Raw genomic sequence first — 19,825 nt, 5'->3', positions numbered from 1 at the left:
TAAGTACATATATATGGGCATAAATTGAAATTATATATAATTTTAAATGTGCTTTATTTGACATACATATACCTACACTTTTTGTAATTGTTGCTTTTTGCAGCATAAAAGTTAGCTTATTTGATATTTCGTGATCGGTTTGAAATATATTACGATTGTTCTTTGTGGTATTCGATGAAAATACAAGAACTAAATAACTTTGTTTTAAATTATTAATAACCATTTTGTTTTTAATTTGGTTCTCATCAATTTATTCAATTACTTACATAACTTAATGGAGCGAAGAGTGCTAAATCCCATTTTAGCTGCATTTATTTATATGAAACAATTCATTAGGAAACCCTCTCTAGGAATAGATTCCTCTTTTAATGTCATAATTTATCTTGAGATACAAGGTAGATATGGTCATAAAGATTCCCTCATTTTATATTAATGGCAATGCTTTTACCTCTCCATCCCCAATGTTGCCTTCCAGTTGTTAACTGGCTTGGCTACAACACAAAACAATATGGTTCAGCAGCATTGCGCAGAGATTCATCATCATGTGATAATGTAGTCTCATTGTCAACAGAATCACCTCTTCGTCCAGTGTGTGTGAGGCTGCAGCGCAACATTATGAATTCCTCGTGCACAGATTTCACCTTAAGGTGACATATATCATCATGATAACTTGTCAGTTTTGCAACATTCCACATTAAGGGATGTGCATTCAGAGCCTCTTCGTCTCAACGCGCGACAGACACAGAGCGTCACATTTTGATTACATCCGGAATTTACATAATACCGAAGCACAACTCTCAGCTGGAATCTCCTGACGTGCCACCAACCAACCGTTCTTGAGCCCATCTCCTCAGGGGCCCATTCAGAGCGACAACGGAATTTGCTCATACAGGACACCAGAGATGGAGGATATAATTCAAAATACCACCCACTGAGGAAACTCTGTGGGGATGACAAGGAGGATGCTTCGGGATGAATTCATAAATAGCAAAATACAAGAGATGGGGGAAGATTCACTGATTTCAGACAACAGTACTCACAGGAGGCAAATAAACTAAAGCAATTGGGTAATATTTTTCAAATCATGTTCAACTTGATTAATATCGACGGAAAAAATAAATTTCCGCTGAAAATAATTTATATACGTTTGTCATCACGGAAATAAAATTATTTTATTTACATAAAAAATGACTGAATATTGGCCTAAGTAGCTGTCCTACTACAGAAAAAAAACGATGCTAAAATCTTTTTAAACTATATGTATATAAATTATGTGTACATAAATTGGTTGAGATAGTATACTTACATATGTCGAAACTCTCACCAGGAATTCTTTCCGACTGAATAAATATTCTATATATCTCTGATCGATTTGCAAATTTTATTCCGATTTTCTCATCCCCCTTAAATGATTCCCATATAAAGTTTTCTCAGCATTTATTTCCCCCAGGGAGATATCTATCGAGACACTTTTAATGGTTTGAAAGCTGTTTAAAACCTTTTTATATCAATACGTATATGTATCTAACACAAATATATGTATATGCGATAGAAGAGTAGATATATGTATGTACTGAAAATCCCTTGTGGCTGACGATGAGAAACTAAAAGTATTTTCCGGATAATCGTGTAGGAATTATGTGAAATAAGTAAGAAAGGGATATTCTTTAAGTATGTAGCACGTGTATCAAGTATTATATTAAATTATTATATTGAATTACAATGTAAATATAACACCTCCATAGATAGATTACTAGTCAACCCGAGCCCCCAATCACGTGTGAGCAAACTCCATTTTAAACTATAGAAGGGGGGCGTATATTAGTAGGGGGGATGAATAATACGGTACCCGAAAAAATTTTAAAATAAAAAAGTCCCGTTATCTGACCCTTCAGCAGGTAGAAAATGGGAAAAAATCAATTTTTCTGTGGGGACGCTATAAAGGGGAGAGGGGGCGGAATCTCATATAGCGCTTGCAACTCGTAACCCCCATACCAAATTTCATCAAGATCGGCCCAGCCGTTTCGGAGGAGTTCATGTGCCACAGACAGACAAACATTTCAGCTTTATATATTAAGATGTACAGTACATACCTAATGTAAGCTTAGAAATTGATATTTGCAATGAATACTAAAAATCAGAATTCAAAGTGGTCGCCTTATCTACTTTTGTAGCTATAGGGCTAAAATTTGCATAATGCTGTAGAACTAAACGAATCTTCTAAAACAACAGCCTAAAACTCTAAGATCGGAGAACGTGCGGTTCTTGGATTAAATCAAAGAAGTTTTTTTTTAAACTTTCTTTTTTTCAGGCATATCTCAATTCTAGTAGCAAATGTATACTAATATGTACACCATATACCTATTACAAAGTATCACAACAAACATGAAGCTTATTAATTGTAGAAAAGAATGCCAAATAAGGAACACAATTAGCGAAAACTCAATTTGACACCCTAATTGCAAATTATTTAGTCATACTTTAATCGAATTGAAACAGTTTATAAATTCATCACACATCGATTCATGGGGTTATCAACAATTGGTGCTGGATAGATGCAAAACCTCAGAGCTATCGTGACTAAAATGCTTCAATGCACTTTCCACGGATATTTATCAATTAAAAGTTGCGCTTTTCCTGGGCTTTGCCTGATTTTCGTGCATCAATACTCCGTCGGGTTTAGGAAAAAGTTCAACTTTAGTATTTTATATCTCTCCAGAGAGAGCACAGTCCAGAATTTATTTATATATTTTTCAGCTATACAGCGAATAGGAAGAGATAAAATCATTAAAAAGTTTGATGGTATCATAAATTTTTAGTCAATTTTAAATAATGCATACTGGGAAAAAATACAATACGGTCTTATATAGATATACGAGCTATAGCATGGGTGGGAGTTTTTCTGGTGTATGAAGAAAAATATATACCTAAAACCCATAAATTATGCATTTTTATGGGGTGGATGTTTTTATGTCTACCTACCGCAACACTATCTAAGCCCGAAGACAATTATTCTTTTTTTAGTAAGTATTTTCCATTGCATTCGTGATCTCTTCGAGACTTCTACCCTTCGTTTCTGGTACCCAAATGAGAACGTAGATCGTTTGGAATGTACACCAAGCGAAGAAAACAAAAACAAAATAATACATATCGTATTCTTCAGCTACAATGAGGAAGTAATGAGTCAAGAGGAAGAGAAGTGGCCAAGAGATCAGCATCATTGTACTAAAGACAACACCACGAAGTTTAAATGGCAAAATTTCTGCTCCCACGAAATGCGGGACTGTTACAACACCAAAATTGGAGAGAAAAACAAAGATTGAAAAAGCTGTGAGAGGAAACCAATTGATATTACTCAGATCATATCCTTCGGATTTAAGGAGAAAAAATACTCCCAGACCCAGAAGACCGAGTGCTGATCCTGCACACGATACTATGAGTACCAATCGTCTTCCCGTACGATCTACGAGTATAGTGCATAGGATACAGGCTAATATTGCAAGTGAGGACACTATAAATGTCGATGCAGTATTATCTAAAGCTGACCCACTTGCCATGAAGATGGTTTCTGTGAAATTGACAAGTGGGAATAGGCCACACATATTCCGCCCAAGGAACAAAATTGTTGATATAACGAGAGCTCTCTTCGTAGCAGTAGACTCTGAAAATAAACGCCCAGAACACTTTACCTCTATATGCTAATAAATAAATTATGGACCAATTTATATTTCCCTCATTCACCCTCACCATTCCCAGCTTAATCGTAAAAGCGATTGGGGTTGGCAAAGAGTGATTCATCTCTTGCGAGTCCCTCTTAAAATATGCGTAAGGAAATGAATTCATCTAGTTGATGAAACTCCAAACGGGCAAGGTTGGTGAGGGTAAAAGGAAAGAGAAATGGATTGGATTCACTCACTGAAGTCTTCCATGGAGATGGGTGTTGTTGTGGTGGTATCCACGTGGGTCTCCCTTAGTTGCTCCATTTCCTGATTGACTTGTGCCAGAAAATCCCCGGTGGACTCTTGATTGACACCTCGGTAATAATTGAGTGCATCCTCTGCCGCAATATTCTTGTTGCGCATCAACAGATATTGTGGCGTGTCTGGGAATATGAGGAAGATGGCGAAAAAGAATATACATAGACCCAATACGACATATGGTGCGTTAAAGAACGACATATAGGTACAAATCACTTGACCAAGGAGAATGCCTATTGTAATTGAGATTCCCAAAATACTGCCAAGAATTCCACGAATCCTAAAAAAAATCAATAAAAATAAACTAATACATTTCTTTTTTCCAAAAAAAAGCATGGGAAAATCGTTGTCAAAATATTATCTATATCTTAAGAACATGTACAAATGTACTTACGACGTTTCTGCTATTTCAGCTACAAAAAGTGGCACAGTTACAAAAACAGCTCCAGCTGCGATACCACTAAACACTCTTGATATGTATAGGTAGATTACATTATTAGCAAGTGGTATCAGTAACCAAGCTATAATGTTAGGAATCGTTCCGATATAAACACTGTATTTTCTTCCAATACGATCTACAAGCCATCCGAAAACAATTGTACCAATTATTCCGGCCAAGTATAGAATAGAACTGACCCAGGAAGCTTCATCTATTGAGATTGGACCACTCGGTAAGGGGCTTTGTGGGGAAAGAAGCTGTGGTATTGATGGTGATAACCATCCTATGGACATCCCGAAGAAAAGTCCGGGAAAATTAGCTGAAATTATATTTTAAAAAATCTTTAACCGGATTTTCATCATTAAAATATTTCAAATAATAATTTACCAACTAATGTCGCAAAATACTGATTTGCTTTCGCGTTGAAACGTGCCATCAAAGTTCTCGAGCGTGGTGCTCCAGTCGAATGCCAGAAACAAATAAAAGGCTTTAACTGACTGTCATAAGGTGTCTATCAATTTTCAATTAAATCAAATATGTACCTATAGCATATCTATATAGAGAGATAATGAGAACCACTATCAAAAAGTCAATCAGTCAAAAATGGGGAATCACCATAGGGGAGATAGGAGTTCTGGGAGTCAATTTACATGAAGATTTTAACATTATACATTTCCTCAAAAACTAATTTAGAATTCTTTTAATATTAGATAAACGATGTATTTGAAATAGAACTATTTTTTTGAGCATTCATATTAGGAATTTCTCAGAAATACTGACTATAGAATCCCGGTCGCACTTTTAGTAGTTTCGTTGCAAACGATCTTCTAGATAATTTTCCTACATAGTACATATTTACTCAATTATGAAATAACATGACAAATTCATTCACAATCGACATACAAACATAATACTATAACACCTTAACTACCTATACTGTATTTACAAAAGGCATTGATAACATTGATAAGCATATAGCCATTATATTTGCCAAATTTACAAGTACTCAAAATAAGGTGAACATGCGATAAAAAGCACATACAAAAATAGTTTGAATTTTATATCCAGCTACATAATCATTTTGGGTGTTCTCAATGTCACAGCTAATTGCATTTTTTTGGTGACAGAATTACAATAAATAATATAAATTTTAGTAGGTATTATATTATACATAGTATTAACAGATTAGCAACTTTCTACAAAAAGCCTTCTATGGAAATTGGAATATAGAAAACCCTTTTTCGATCTCGTGCAGTTTCCTCAGCGCGCGTTCTCTTTTCTATATCTCTACTCCACTTTTAGAGAGGTGGGGGGTCAAAAGTTTCAGCGGAAGAGGATGCGAGTGTGAGGAGCTATTATATAGTGGAAGAAGCATCACGTGAATTGGCCATAAATTTTCACCCAAAAACGAAAGGAATCGGAAGTTACTTCACACACACAGGCATGAGTTTTCACTAGAAAATTCCACCTTCAACTCAGAATGAGGTGAAAATACGAGTACAAATATAACAAAGGAGTGAAGCATGTGGGAAGAATGGTAAAAACAAGAGATAGTTTTTTTTTCAAGTGATTCACCATTGTTTTTATTGCAAACACAAATAGATTACGAGTTTGTATTCAGTGAAATTTTATAGTCTACAACTCCATAAAGTCGTTCCTTTGGGCATGGAGCGAAGGAATAACCATATGGGTTTCTTATTACTTTATTAGCTATATCTATTGTTATATTTAAAACGTTGTGTTTACGGTTTTAAGAAAATTTTCTACAAATAAAACTTTGGATTTTCACAAATTTTAAATACATAACTCGGTCAAGGATAAAAAGACGATAAAACTATTATATTATTGGACTCTATTTTAGTCACTTATTCCAAATAGTTCCTTAAATAGTCCATAAGTACACCCAATATTTTCATCTCTACATACTTGTTCAGTTCATACACTACAATATATACGTACATATAGACACTATTTCCTTTACTCCGTAAAAACTTTATATAGTGTATCTATCTACATTGGAAAAGTTGTCAGTACCGTCATCTCCAAAGCTTCGAAGGAAATAGTTTTTTTTTTCATTCCACTTTCCCCAACATTTACGAGCAAGTGGTAAAAGTTTGATAAAATAAATATTATTGAAAACAATTTCCTTCTCCACCTCCAAGTATTATTCAGTTATATCTTTTTTAATAACTTTTAAAGTTTGTACTTGGAAAAGTTGCAAGAGTGTATCTCAGGGAAGGTGACACTATCGCAGTGGGATATTCTTCAAAAGTATTCAATCTTCTTTTCCAACAAACTTTCTTATACTTATTGATTTTTGCCTTGCTGTGCATTTCCTCGAATTGGATTTCACGGCATGCATACTTTTCAATATAGAATCACTTTCCCCACGAAATTTCAATCTAAAATTACCTTAAAATTGCATTTACTATGTACAATTACGATGGTAGGTATATGACATATTACATACAAACTTCTATTATATTCAAATCGTCTAAAAACTCAATCTATAAGATAATTATTTCTTATTAATTAAACACAACATTTTATCTTTTAAAAAAAATTGATTTAAGCCTATTCTTAGCTCTAACAAAATATAAGATAAATAAAAAAATTTAAACCTAATCTTAACAAATTTTACAAAAAGAAATCTCAGCTTTGTATTCCTATAATGAATCAAATTACACGCATCTCACAGTGCGACGATATACGAAGTATACAGAATGCAGAGTCCTTAAGGGTGAGGATTATTTCTCGTTATCAAAATGCTTTCCTTTGGATTTTACATGACTGCGAGGTAAAATTTGATACCAAATAGGATTTTCACAAGAGAGTTTTCCTTGAAATATACAATTTTTTTCTCTTGAAATATATTATTATCAAAAGCATTTATTATCATGAGATTTCCACTAGAATTTTTAATCGTGTCGATGATTACTGTTGAAATTGGGAAATAAGAAAGTCTCTCTCACTCTCTCTATATTATTTTATGCAAATGCTTCGTAAAGAAATATGAATTTTCAATGAAACGATTTCTATTTCCTCATTTTATTTACTACGGGGAGAAGCAATACACATACATACATATATGAATATACAAAAGTACGTATAAGTGATGTAAAATTGTGGGTAGAAATGGAAAATATTGTTTTTCATCCAGACCACTGCTGATTTGATCCTCAGGGTAAGATGGGTGAAGGAATCATGGGGAGACAGACACAGTGTTTTCGTAGATTCTCTTGAGAATAATTTTCCGGTAGAAATTTTATAATCATATTTGACTGCTGAAAACGGATTTTCCGCAAGGTATCTCTTTTGAATATCTCAGACTTTTCACCGTCGTTTTTGCATCCATCGTTCTCATACTTTTCCAACTTTATTTTCAATCTTTTCTATACTTGATGGATTTATCTTGGTGGTGTCTTCGCATGAAAATGAAAACCACACAGAGATTTATTCTCAAAATATGGATGGGGTGAAAGGTGCTGAAGAATGGAAAAAAAGATTTCCACCCTAAAAAATATTTTTCGCGTTTTTTAGCTTATACAACTTCTTTTTTAATAAATTGAATATTTTTCACAGATGGAAGAACTAATATGTTTTTTGCCAGACGATTTTTCAAAAGTGGAACAATTTTTATACATATCACTATAACGTTTTATATAAAATTATACATTCACAATCTTTCATTATGTTAATGTTTAGTAATTCAATGCGTAAAGACATAAGTATGTACATATACATCCACATTACAGATTAAATTCTTTAAATTCTAAAGTCGAAGACGATTTTTTTCAGGTCAAAATTCACAAGTCACACATTTACACATTTTTGGATACAAGAAGCATAAAATATGTACATTACAGTTTTTCTCTTTTCTTTACACTTCACTTAATAGCTTTAGCTGTGATGAAAATTTACACACAAGAATGACCGTAATGTTATTAAAAAATGGAATATTAAATTACTATATTCACTTTGTAGAAGATGAAATTCAATAAAAAACTCCTTATATTCCATGAATTAATTTTCCTTCCATTTTTTCATTAATTTGATGAAAAATCAAGAGAACTTCAACATCTCTAGCACAAAGCTTCATCATTATCCTTCAACTGCATTTATTTCAAGAATGAGAAGAGTTCCTTTTTATATTATTTATTTTTTCTTATATAATTTATTCTATCTAACAAAAAAGTGTGTATTTTCTTTTAAAAAAAAAAAGTTTCTTTCAAATGACTTTATAACTCTCAATTGAAGAGATTTGGACACATACACACTTGTTAGTATTAATTTTATTAAACAATTTGAAATAACAAGAGCACTTTTAAAATCGATTCAAAGAGCACAAGTGATGGCCATTCAATGAAATTGAACGCTTTACGCTTCTATTTTTTTTTCTTTGTTATAACAATAAAAGGATTTAGAATTTTCTGTACAAGGCTCGGTTTAAATTGAACAACATGGCTATGTATACCTAAATATAATCTAAAATTGTTGATTGAAAACAAAGCGTAAAGTCATTGCTTTAAGCATCCTGACGCTTTTCCATTACATAATTTTATGAAAACAATAGAAAATCCACGAGATTATGGGGATCATTTTTCACTGATGGTAATTGAGTTGTCACCTTGGAATATCTAAATTACTTAGGGAGAGTATATTAATGCAGCGTAATCGCGTCATTTTACCTTATATTCTGTTTCATACCAAAGCTTCTGCTACCGCTCGAGCCACAGACGAAAATCTGCAAAATAAGCCCCACCTATCGAGGATGAATCTTCTGATGGAGGAGAATATACCAAATAGACCATATGGAAAAGTCTAATAAACTTATAATACCATAGAGCCCCCAAACTCTCTTGATAATCGCCAACCAATTATCGCTCGCAACTCTCTCTGTCGTAGTGTTATCTAGCATGGTACAGAAGTAAAGTCACCCACATCGTGAGGGGTGGGAAGCGAACTTTTTGATTTATCGAAAAAGTTTTTTACCAAGCCTAGCAAATTCGCGAATAAAGACACGAGGAAAATCATTTTTCGTCCCTCCCAATTGGTGGACCTACACATAACTCTTGACTGTAAAGGCACAAAAGGTGACTTTCACTTAAGTTTGGTAAATCCGTACAATTTTAAATGAAAACCTCAACTTTTTGTGTCATAGAAAACACACGAAATAAATCATGAAAATTAAATATTTTTCTTATTTTCATAACATAACAAAGAATGATGAAAAAGTGGTTTCTTGACACATAAATATTTTTGACTTTTTTATTGTTTTCATTATTTTTTATTTATTTATACTACAAGTTTAGAAGTCAGAAATGTTATTTTTTCCTAAATAGTTTACCTTTTCTTCATTTTTTGCGACTTTATCCCATGATTTTCATTATAGCAGAATTGGTGGAAATCATCATTCACATGCCACATTGCGAATTGACTCAATTACCACGTTCGCTTCCGACATATACATACATATGTATTTATGTAATAAATATGTACATACATATGTATGTACGTATTCTCTGCAATGTTTATATAGTGCTGCATATTAGCATGAGAAATTCACTTCTATGCAAACAGATGGTCGACAATGCTAATACAATACCACTGCATCTGCATATAAGGCAAAATAAAGAAGGTCGATTTGTTCTCATTTTCTCTAAGATGGAAAATCCTTGTAAATGGTTTTTACTGCGATGCAGTGCCTAATAAAAGAAACTTGCACGTTCGCACAAGGGAGAAAATGTTAATTCTGAGGAATTATAAAACTATTTCTCGGGAAATCGTGCCGAAGACGCCATGAAGTGCAGCACAAAATTCATGCAGCACCACCTGAAACGTGATTCAACTACGAAATTTCAAATAAAATAGGAGATCTACGTATACGAAGGATTTCCGTGTCCTTTGCCAGAGGGGAAATCGCTTATCGATTTACAATCGATTGAAGAGGAAATCGACCAGATTAAATTAGATAATGAGAATTTCAAGATGAGAGGAGAAACGAGAAAAATGTTAGTTTCTCTATTTTCACAAATTTCTTACGTTCACATTTGAACACTTCTGAATATTTACAAATCTTTCCCCAACTTCGCATTAGCTGTAAGATCTGAAGGGAATAATAAAAAAAAAAAGTAGAAGAAATATGCTTTCATTTCCGTTTTGTTACATGTTCCACCTCTTGCGGTGGTTAAAAAACATTTTATACCTTCATTATATGGTAAGCATTTTCATTGCAATACAATCGAAAACAATATACTTGCCCACATTATTTCAGATTTCATTTAGTACATAGATAGATTATTAATTTTATTGGAGTTTTACTTCATAGAATTAAAGATTTCAGAGTCGTCATAGCCTTTGAAATTTAAAAGTTCCATTCTTCTATTTTGGAAAATGTAAAGAAATCGAGTAAAATGAATTTGCTTAACTTAACTTTAATATAAAACATAAGTAATCTACAAACAATTTAAATTAAAACGCATGTATGTACATAACTAATATAATTTTATTATCCTGTAGTTTAGCTTTTGAACAGGACTTATTGTGCTTTGTAAGTAAAACCTTTATACATTATGCAATTTTAACTTTTTACCATGCCCTGCCACCGCCGTAACTTGTCAATAAAAGTCTATTAAGGTCAGTATTCTCACACTTCTGGCGTATTTTCTGCTTTTGAGCTTCGCCGAGAACTTCATCATCTGGATATTTCTCATATTTTAAAACATATTCCTCTCGAAAGGCCTGTCTAAAGTTCCTGTATAAATCATCACGCCTCGTTAAACAGGTATCCTAAGAATACAAAAAAAAACGAATAAATAAAAAATGAGCTCATATAGGAGGTATACATTAGATAACATTTACATTTTCTGGAACAATTGTAGGGACAAATGTAAGTCCAATCAGCATAGTTGTATTTCCATGAGAAGCCAAAAGTTCATCTCCGCGATTTATGACACATTCTTCTAAATTTTGAATTTCCCGATGTGAAAGTTGACACTGTCTACTAGGGTACATCACATTTTGTTGCAGTTTCAATGAGCAAAAAATGAACGACAAGGATGATTCATATGATAATACATCCAAAGCACATGCGTGGACCTTGTTTAAATAACACTCGTTCGGTCCATGTTGACACCAAAATTCATATCTATTATTTTCTTTGTTCCAGTAGTGCTATTTGTAATAATAAAGTTCAATTTATTTAAAAAAAAAAATACATATATCGAATAGAGAGTTATAAAATTTCTTTAATTTTTCTTTAAAGAAGATTAGATACTTACACTAGCTTTTCCAAATGGAATTAATTTGAGATCCATTTTCTCTGAATACTCCATATAAGTCATTAATAATTGATTTTTAAAGAAATTGATTGTATCCACACAGAGTGCTTCATAATACACAGTTATTTTTAATTTCTGAAAAATTAAACTTCATTTAGTAAAGAAAAAACATCGTTTTATATGAAAAAAAAATGTGAGAATCAATCACACATTGGAGGAAACCACAATTCCAGAAAGAATAACTAGAAATAGCGTTATGTACTTCATCGTTGGACAAATTTCTCACAACTGAACTTTCTCATATGAAGCCACCAAGCATCAATCGAACACTGCTCTGAGACAAATTTAAATTTTTCTTATCTCATATTAGTTGGTATACCACAATCGTGGCATACCAAGTATTGTAAGAGTTATTAATATTTTTGATTGCATTGAACCAAAAAGATAAGATAAATTGCAAAATTCCCCAACGAATTTAATTTATTATTGTAATCATACATATGCATATATGTATATGTGTATGTAAAATTTCTACATATTAGTAACAATAAATACCAAGAATTTTTTAAATTCCTTTTTTACGTATGGTACATTTTATTTAATCAATGAATGACCAAATGAATATATGTATGCACAAATTGTGGGTGGATTGATTTCATACGTATATGAACTGAATGAGTTATAATTAAAAATAATGGGCTGATTTCCATTTTCATTTGCCCCCATTCAGTACAAAGAGCAGACAATCGATAAAACGTATGTTTTTTTTCGCATGGTCTGGATGAGCAAAATGAATACTTATAGCCGCAACATTCAGGTAGTATATTATGATTTAATTCTCTGATTTCATTAGTAAAAAAAATATCTGTATCGTTTTGCAAAAATTGCAGAATTACCTTTTAGCATAGAAGTTTTCATGGCTGCAAAATTTCAATTTATGCACAGTACATTAACGTCCATTGTCTCAATTGGTGGAAATTGCATTTATTCTTCCTTACTGTTTCGCCTATTATATTCTCATAGTTCAGAAAATATGGCTTTCGCAGAGAGATCTCATTTTCTCATAGCATTTCGCGCTAAAATTGCATACGTTCAGGCACTTCTGGCGGTTTAGTACTTAAACTCTGTTCGTATGCCATTTAGTTGCTTGAAACTGATCGACACGACTGATAATGGATTATGATTTATTGTCAATGAAGAAAATTGTGCCCTCGTACGGCTAATATACATAACCTACTGGAAGAAATGGAAATGGAATTTTCATCCTTTTACAGATATATTCATGAATTACACAAACATAAGTAAAATATGTAGGTATGTAATGTTATAGTACATTCACAGGGAGTTTAATTAAGTTTATTTTCTCTGTAAAGTTTTCCGAAAAGTTTGGACAGTCGTATACGAACATTGGATTATTTTCAATAAAACTTTTTTAATAAAAGTATTTAATTTTTTTTTATAGCGATACTTCATTGGTTACAAAAATGTTTATATTTTATGAATTTATTGATGGAGTGTTTAGTGTCACTTTTATTGTTCATTAATCTATTTTAGTGACCATCATCAACCTTTCAGTGAAATAATCTAACTAAGAGAAAATCATAGTGCAAAAATATCCTATGTAATGTATTCTATGATTTCTGCAAGGGTACTTCTTTAAAAAAAAATTACAGCATACTTATTATGAATATGATACATTATATAAAAATATATTACACATTGTAGAAGTGCGAAGAAAGATTAGGAACATAAAATAATTTCAAACAAAAAGGCATAAAAAATCTTCCATAAGTTGACACATCGTCTTGAGTTGCCTGAAACGTCACTACTATCATAACTTGCTCCTTCTCCCAAGAGAAAAATAACACAAGTGAGGATTATAGCAACAGATTTCAAGAGGTAGAAGATAATACAATAAATTACTTATGTGGGATTTGTTGAGTTTAGCCAAACTCTTGGTCCACTACCCTTCTCTTGCTAAAAGTTTCGATAGAAAACCTTCCCACCCATCCATCACGTGCTTCACTTACTTTTGCTCTATACCACACAATCTCTTCAAAGTCATCAATTTAATGGGGTGAAAATGGGGAAGAAGTTTACGCAAAAGACCAGAAGAGTAGATGACAAAAAAATGAGAAATATCTTTTAGAGAAGAGCAGGGAAATCATCCATAAACCCATCTTGGGGGTAGAAGCGCTAGGAAAATAAAATAAAATCAAATCCCCCAAGAGCTTTATTATCTACCTCAATAAATAGAAATGTATCACATAGCGAGAGCTTTACAGCTTTCCATGTGGCGCCCATGGCCAAAAAGCCAGGCAATATTCTATCATGCAATGATGATCTCGTTGAACGTTAATTACTCTGAGTGGGCTCAAGATTAAATTACGTGGAAGGAAAAATTGTAGCATAAACATAGAAGAGGTTTTATGTTCTCTTTCACAAGTGCGACCGGGAATGAAACTCAACACAAAATGTGGATGGGGGTTGATAAATTGATTTCAACATCCACAAATTCTTCGGAACTGTCTCCAAAGCATTCACAAAAATAAAACAAATATGCTATAGATAGAGTCAATCTAATAATATTAATTAATATTGTACAAAAATAAGATAATTTTAATGAAATAATCAAAAAGAAAAAAACAACAAAAATGATAGATTTTTTATGGTTTCCTTCTGAACGTTTTTTTGGATTGTTATAAAAAATCTAAGCAAAATGATATATTAAAATTGCATTTCATCCTTATATTCCGTACACAATTGTACGCTGAGCCAATATACCTCTACTTAATTTTATTATGATTTTAATTACCTATTCTTGCAGAGACATAAATATTTTATTACCATTATATAGTGCTCTTTAAATATCATAAAAAAAATCGTTTAGTACAACATTTACCTTTCGTAAATATCTTATTATTGTTTTCAGCAGAAAAAAAACTAAAAAATATAATTATAAAGCAAAATAAAGAAAAACAACAACTCACTCAGAGTGGGCCCCGTCTTGTTGCCAAGTATTACGTTGTGGGTACTACTTTACACGTCCCGTCGACCAGACGTCGAGCCCCACAACCATGGCCACGTTCATTTCCTTTGCTCTGGCCTCTAGGCGGCGGACGCAACGCCTGACAATCTACCGAAGGGTATCTCGTCATTTGGAGTAGCGCGCATGCCCAACTGCCTTTGGAAGCCGCTAGACTTCGAAGATACTTTCTACCACGTGCCCGGGGACCTTCCACAGGGCACAGTAAAGAGTTACAAATGAACTCGTGAGTCACCCCGTTGAACGAGCTTGAATGAGTCGTCACAGAGGCAAGATTACAGCACCTACTTGAGTTGCACAAATACTCAAAGTTGTCTCCACTGAAGTATATCGAACATTGTACAAAAACCTATTTGAGGAAACTTTTCCACACAATTTCTCCACTAATTGTCACCAGTGTCTTCCATGTAACTCTTTACCCATCCAAACATCACGGTAATTCCTAATTACAGTCTTTCCACCATCAAATGTTCTGGATTTGTGGACCTCTTAATAGTTCTTTGCGCTCTATGGAGCATCCATTCATCGTGGGTGGCGGGTCAAATTACTGATTTGTGCGACAACAAAGTCATCTATTGGGTACATTGGGTATGAAAACTACTCAAGGTTGTAGAAAGACCCCCTAGTGTTCCGTAAATGATTTTCTTCGATAGCAATAGGAGTCATTTTGTTTCCCGCAGTTGGGGGTGGAAATTTTGCACCAGATGCAATGACAAAAGAAAAGCAAGCTCACTTAAAAATTCTTAAATGAGAGTTATTTTGCGAAAAAAAATGGTACATATTGCGACCTGGATTTGAACTTACGAATTTCCATATTGGGAATTTACAAAAAAAAATACATACAGGGTGATTCACAGTAGGTATGTTTTTCATTTTATCTCATTCATGCATGTTACATAGCAGTTTTGTGTTCTCTTTCTGCTATCCGCATTAGGAATAAAGAGGGGCGCGTCATTATTTTTGTGATGTACATTAATTTTTATTTTATGTCAAGTGATCGTTGTACTGGGGCCCACTGTAATGTAGTGTATTGAATGAGAAAACAACAATAAAATAAATCAGTCTAATGTAAACCTTCGAGTTGAATACATCTCACAATTTAGGATCATTCATTCCAAAATATGACCTTATAAAACACAGCTTCTGTATTTCATTAAACAATACCTATACTAATATTTAAAGTAGATATGTAAAATTAAGAGCTACAGAGCTCAATTTCGAATACCTATGTTGTCAAAGATAAGATTCTCCTTCCAGATTATTATCCTTTCAAGCCAATTATGATTAGTCAGCTACAGCCGCCATTTTGAAAATACAATAAAATCTTGATTCTTTAAGTTTTTTAATTGCACTGAAGAAGATTTTTGGACATTTTGTTAAACTTTTCAACTAGATTTTACTAGGCCATGAGTTTAGTTGGTATAGTTAGTTGTAGGTTCCTTCATTTAAGAGTTTTAATACAGCCTAACTACTAAGAATGTCCGGAAACTCATGAAACATACCTGTGGTACCTTACATTTTACTTCGAATACCCCGTTGACCGATTTCAACACCGAGAGAGCAATAAGAAGGAAAAATACAAACGCGTGTTTGGCTTTAAAGTCAATCGTTGTCTCATTCGCACATGTATCCATAGGTAGAAAGTTAGTGAAGGACAACACACAAAAGGTGGGGGTGGGCTTGTGGTGGCTCGTGAGTTGCCGGCAAAGTGGCGACTCTCAGCTGTCTTTGACGTAACATTTGAGTTGGTGTGCGAGAGCGAGAGCAATTTTCCCCCCAAATGACCCAACCAACATAGAAGAAAGACTCTTGTGCGCGGCGCTGATGTGCGTCTCTTTTTAGTCCGTGCCTGAGCTTCGATGCTCAAGTAGCTGTTTTTCATCCAGAGTCCCAACTCTACTTCTCCTTTACACTCAGCTGTGTTTTGTGTACGCTGCGTTTTCGATGTTTGTGCCTTTTCTGACTGATATTCTGTCACAAAATAAGACACATCCGAAGAACATTTAAAAAATTCTAGTTCTGTGTCTCCGTTTTTCATTTACCTTCCCTAACTAGGGGGACTTTCGTCTTCTAGATAGGGCAGCAGTGTCATTGTGTAGTGAAGTGGAAGTAAAATGAGTAAAATTCGTTAATAAAAAAACGAAAAGAGACAAAGGACCAATGTAGATTTTGCCGAATTCCGTCACACGCGCACCAAATCCCGGATTTCCCTTGGTCCTAGCTGTCAGTGACATTTTTTCGTGAAAAGGGTGGACAGACTAGTGCCTCCACCCACTACAGCCTCCAGCTACACACACAACTGAAACTCCATGAGGTAAATCTTAAATTAAAGTGAATACTGCCTTGGTGATGATAATGTAATAATTGCATTCGAATTGCGCCTTATCAGGCATTTCCGAGCGCTAGCGCATCACTCCCTCAGTCTCAGAATAGTGGCATTGTGTGGGAAAATTACTGTGTCACTCTGAAAATCGATAGAATTCTGTACTTTATAAAAATAAACTGAGAAATTGCAATAGAAGAAAAAATGTTACATTTGTAACATTCATGCAGTGAAATGCATTTTGTGGTGTGGAAAAGTTGCTTGTCCATTAGAAAGAAAAGTATTATTTGGAGTTACTTGTATTGATTTATTGGTGCAACATTCGCTATTATATACCTACATAACATCCTATGCTTCTGTAGCGGCACATCCTTCTTGCGAGGTTCAACGTGCACATGAACAAGGGAGAAATAGCTCCGAAAGTAGGGCATAGTCTCCGTCTCACTCATCCAATCGCACTTGTGCCCCAGTTCAAATAAATCTGAATCACCCTGTGGTGTATCAACCCTCGTGCAATCTTCGCGCCAAAGTAAAACAAATAAACGAAATTCCAAAGAAATCGTTCAAAGAGCTTTAGAGGGATTTAAAAAAAATAAATACATATAAAATGACAATGAGAAATAATCATCATTAGTCTGTTGAAAATTGTTATATTTTTAATAAACTACCATACATAATCTATTAAATTTTAAATCTTCATTTGTGAATTGAAAGTCAAAGATTTTTATATTCTTTACCCTTTTAGGAAAAGGGTAAAGAATTTCGTATATCAAAAATACAAGCAAATAACAGGTCAGAATTTTCTTCTAAATCTTCCACTGCTTTGCCATTAATTTCCTGTTTAATGGCAGATTTTTATGATGGGTAAATAAAATTTAGAGTCTTAATTGCTAAAATTTGTTTTCTCAAAATCATACTGAGAGCTTAAAGTCCTCCAATTGAATTTAAAAGCCACACCAGGGAAAGCAAACACCTGTTGACCTCTTCGATGTTGCCCCATTTCTCTTCCTTTAGCTTGGCAGCGATTTATGCCCTTAGAACTTTCTCGTATTTGATCGAGAGTCTCGCACGTTTCGCATTTCACATTGCTGCATTTTTGTGTCTTCTCTGTCCTCAATTTTTGTAGAGACTTTTTCAATCCCCCGGCGAAAAACACATTCAGGTACAAACACGTAATACTTTTTCGGGAATTTTCCGTTGCTAACTTTTTCTTTGTCGAATAAATTCTTTCTACACTAATAAAAAAAGAATTCACCATTGCTTATCTTTACGGTGTTTAGTCACAATTAATTCCTCAAGACAACACTTTACTTCCGCTGAAGCCAAATACACCTGAAATTTGTAATAGACCTATAATAACATTTAATTTTAACCCTCACGTCGGAGGTTTTTTTCTGGTGAATTTAATGTAAATCAAGTGGTGATAAAAACGTGCTTTCCAGGTAAATACAAAGACAGAGAACATTTCTTGTTGCTGCTCAAATTTTCACGTATGACTTCCCATGTTTATTCACAATAGCAAAATATAGTTTAGATTGTCACAGTTTGGCAAACATAATTAAACGTGGATGGATATAAAAGTTAATTCAGGCCACATAAACAACAAAGTTTTTTTTATTTCTTTATTTGCTTTAAAGATAAGAAACTGAAAGAATCTCCAGTTTAAAAAAAAATCATTTTGGTTACACCGGAAATCATATAGATATCTCTATGTAATATTTAATATTCCATAAGAAGTATTGGCCGTGATTTCCCCATATTTTCGGGGGTTAATTAAAAGTGTGATTATCATCTACTAGTGAAGACAATAATTTCCTGTTTAATAACTTCCCTACACTATTACTTCTATTACCTGTCAACCTGTTCTCTCTTTTTCACGCACTTTATCATAAACAATTAGTTATTACCAAGATAAAGCATAATGCGTGAGGTACTTCCTATTGTTGACATTCCATAGTTTGTAATAGAAATTCAAGAAAGTAATGATACTTTCAAAAGCTTCAAGCTTTCTAGGAGCTTTAATAATTTCTAGATTTTTAACCTTAATGCTTGTCATGTAAAATAATGTTAAAATATTTTTTTTTTACAAAAAAAATCATCTCTGTACAGTTTCCCTGTAATCACACAAATGCCTGTCTCGGTTTGACTCTGATAGCGACAGTCCGCTTATCAATAGCTTATCTAATGTTTTGCTCATATAGCATAGAAAACACAAACCACACATCTGCCTTATGAAATTGAGTCTGTCGATTAACAAAGCACTTAGAAGCGTGTTGAAAACGTCTAAAAGAGCTCCAACATCTACACACTTAATGAAATTTTTAGTGTATTCACATCATAGAAATGCTTTAATTGCCATAGAACAAAAAATAGTACAAGTTTAATTAGTGGCATAAACCTTGAACTGAGTGGGATGAATATTTCCAAACCTCTGACACGCTCTGGCTTAAATATTGATTCAACTGTATGATCAAGAAGTTTGATCTCCTATAAGAAAACGTTTGAAGAAAGAAAAGCAACACAATAACTAAAAGTTCAGTGCGTCATAGAATTTCTTAGTAATTTCACCTTTTGCGTGATCTATTAAAAAGCATTGTGCAAAAATGTATATCCAAAAACAAAGAGCTTTATCATTACATTCATTTTTTAGGTAAACATATTTGATAAATTCTTTGGGAATTGAATGGGAAATTAAAATCCAGTTTGAACTGGAATAACTCCAATTTTCTTAAACGTTCTTTTTTTTATCATTTTAAAGAC

General features: G+C 33.4%; 5 protein-coding genes across 8 annotated transcripts in view; 4 read left to right on the top strand and 1 right to left on the bottom strand.

The window, feature by feature from the left end:
- LOC129786110 (replication factor C subunit 4) overlaps positions 1 to 19,825 on the top strand; it is a 635,780-nt gene that overhangs the window by 426,379 nt on the left and 189,576 nt on the right. The window lies entirely within an intron of this gene.
- Positions 1 to 19,825, top strand: part of LOC129785980 (extended synaptotagmin-2) — a 633,447-nt gene that overhangs the window by 424,046 nt on the left and 189,576 nt on the right. The window lies entirely within an intron of this gene.
- LOC129785995 (protein kinase C-like) overlaps positions 1 to 19,825 on the top strand; it is a 501,513-nt gene that overhangs the window by 292,112 nt on the left and 189,576 nt on the right. The window lies entirely within an intron of this gene.
- Positions 2,696 to 4,869, bottom strand: LOC129786082 (facilitated trehalose transporter Tret1-like). The gene is made up of 4 exons (XM_055820890.1): positions 4,804 to 4,869; positions 4,372 to 4,735; positions 3,917 to 4,257; positions 2,696 to 3,661 (listed from the first exon to the last, which is right to left on the bottom strand). The coding sequence occupies exons 1-4, from the start codon at positions 4,850 to 4,852 to the stop codon at positions 3,021 to 3,023; spliced, it is 1,395 nt and encodes a 464-aa protein (XP_055676865.1). The 5' UTR covers positions 4,853 to 4,869; the 3' UTR covers positions 2,696 to 3,020.
- Positions 16,578 to 19,825, top strand: part of LOC129786065 (extracellular serine/threonine protein CG31145) — a 48,453-nt gene continuing 45,205 nt past the window's right edge. For both annotated transcript variants that reach the window (XM_055820867.1, XM_055820866.1), the window contains exon 1: positions 16,578 to 17,056. The gene's annotated coding sequence lies outside the window, so the exon portion shown is untranslated. The remainder of the gene's footprint in view (positions 17,057 to 19,825) is intronic.

The sequence above is a fragment of the Lutzomyia longipalpis genome, chromosome 1, assembly GCF_024334085.1.
Source record: "Lutzomyia longipalpis isolate SR_M1_2022 chromosome 1, ASM2433408v1".
Lineage (NCBI taxonomy): Eukaryota > Metazoa > Arthropoda > Insecta > Diptera > Psychodidae > Lutzomyia > Lutzomyia longipalpis.
The sequence above is the reverse complement of the archived record's forward strand: the minus strand, read 5'-3'. Positions and strand labels throughout refer to the sequence as shown.

Coding starts and splice junctions, on each gene's coding strand:
- LOC129786082 (XM_055820890.1), bottom strand. CDS start 4,852: ATGGCACGTTTCAACGCGAAAGCAAATCAGTATTTTGCGACATTAGTT. Junction 4,736..4,803: donor GTATTTTGCGACATTAGTTG/GTAAATTATTAT, acceptor ATATAATTTCAG/CTAATTTTCCCGGACTTTTC. Junction 4,258..4,371: donor GCTGAAATAGCAGAAACGTC/GTAAGTACATTT, acceptor GATTTTTTTTAG/GATTCGTGGAATTCTTGGCA.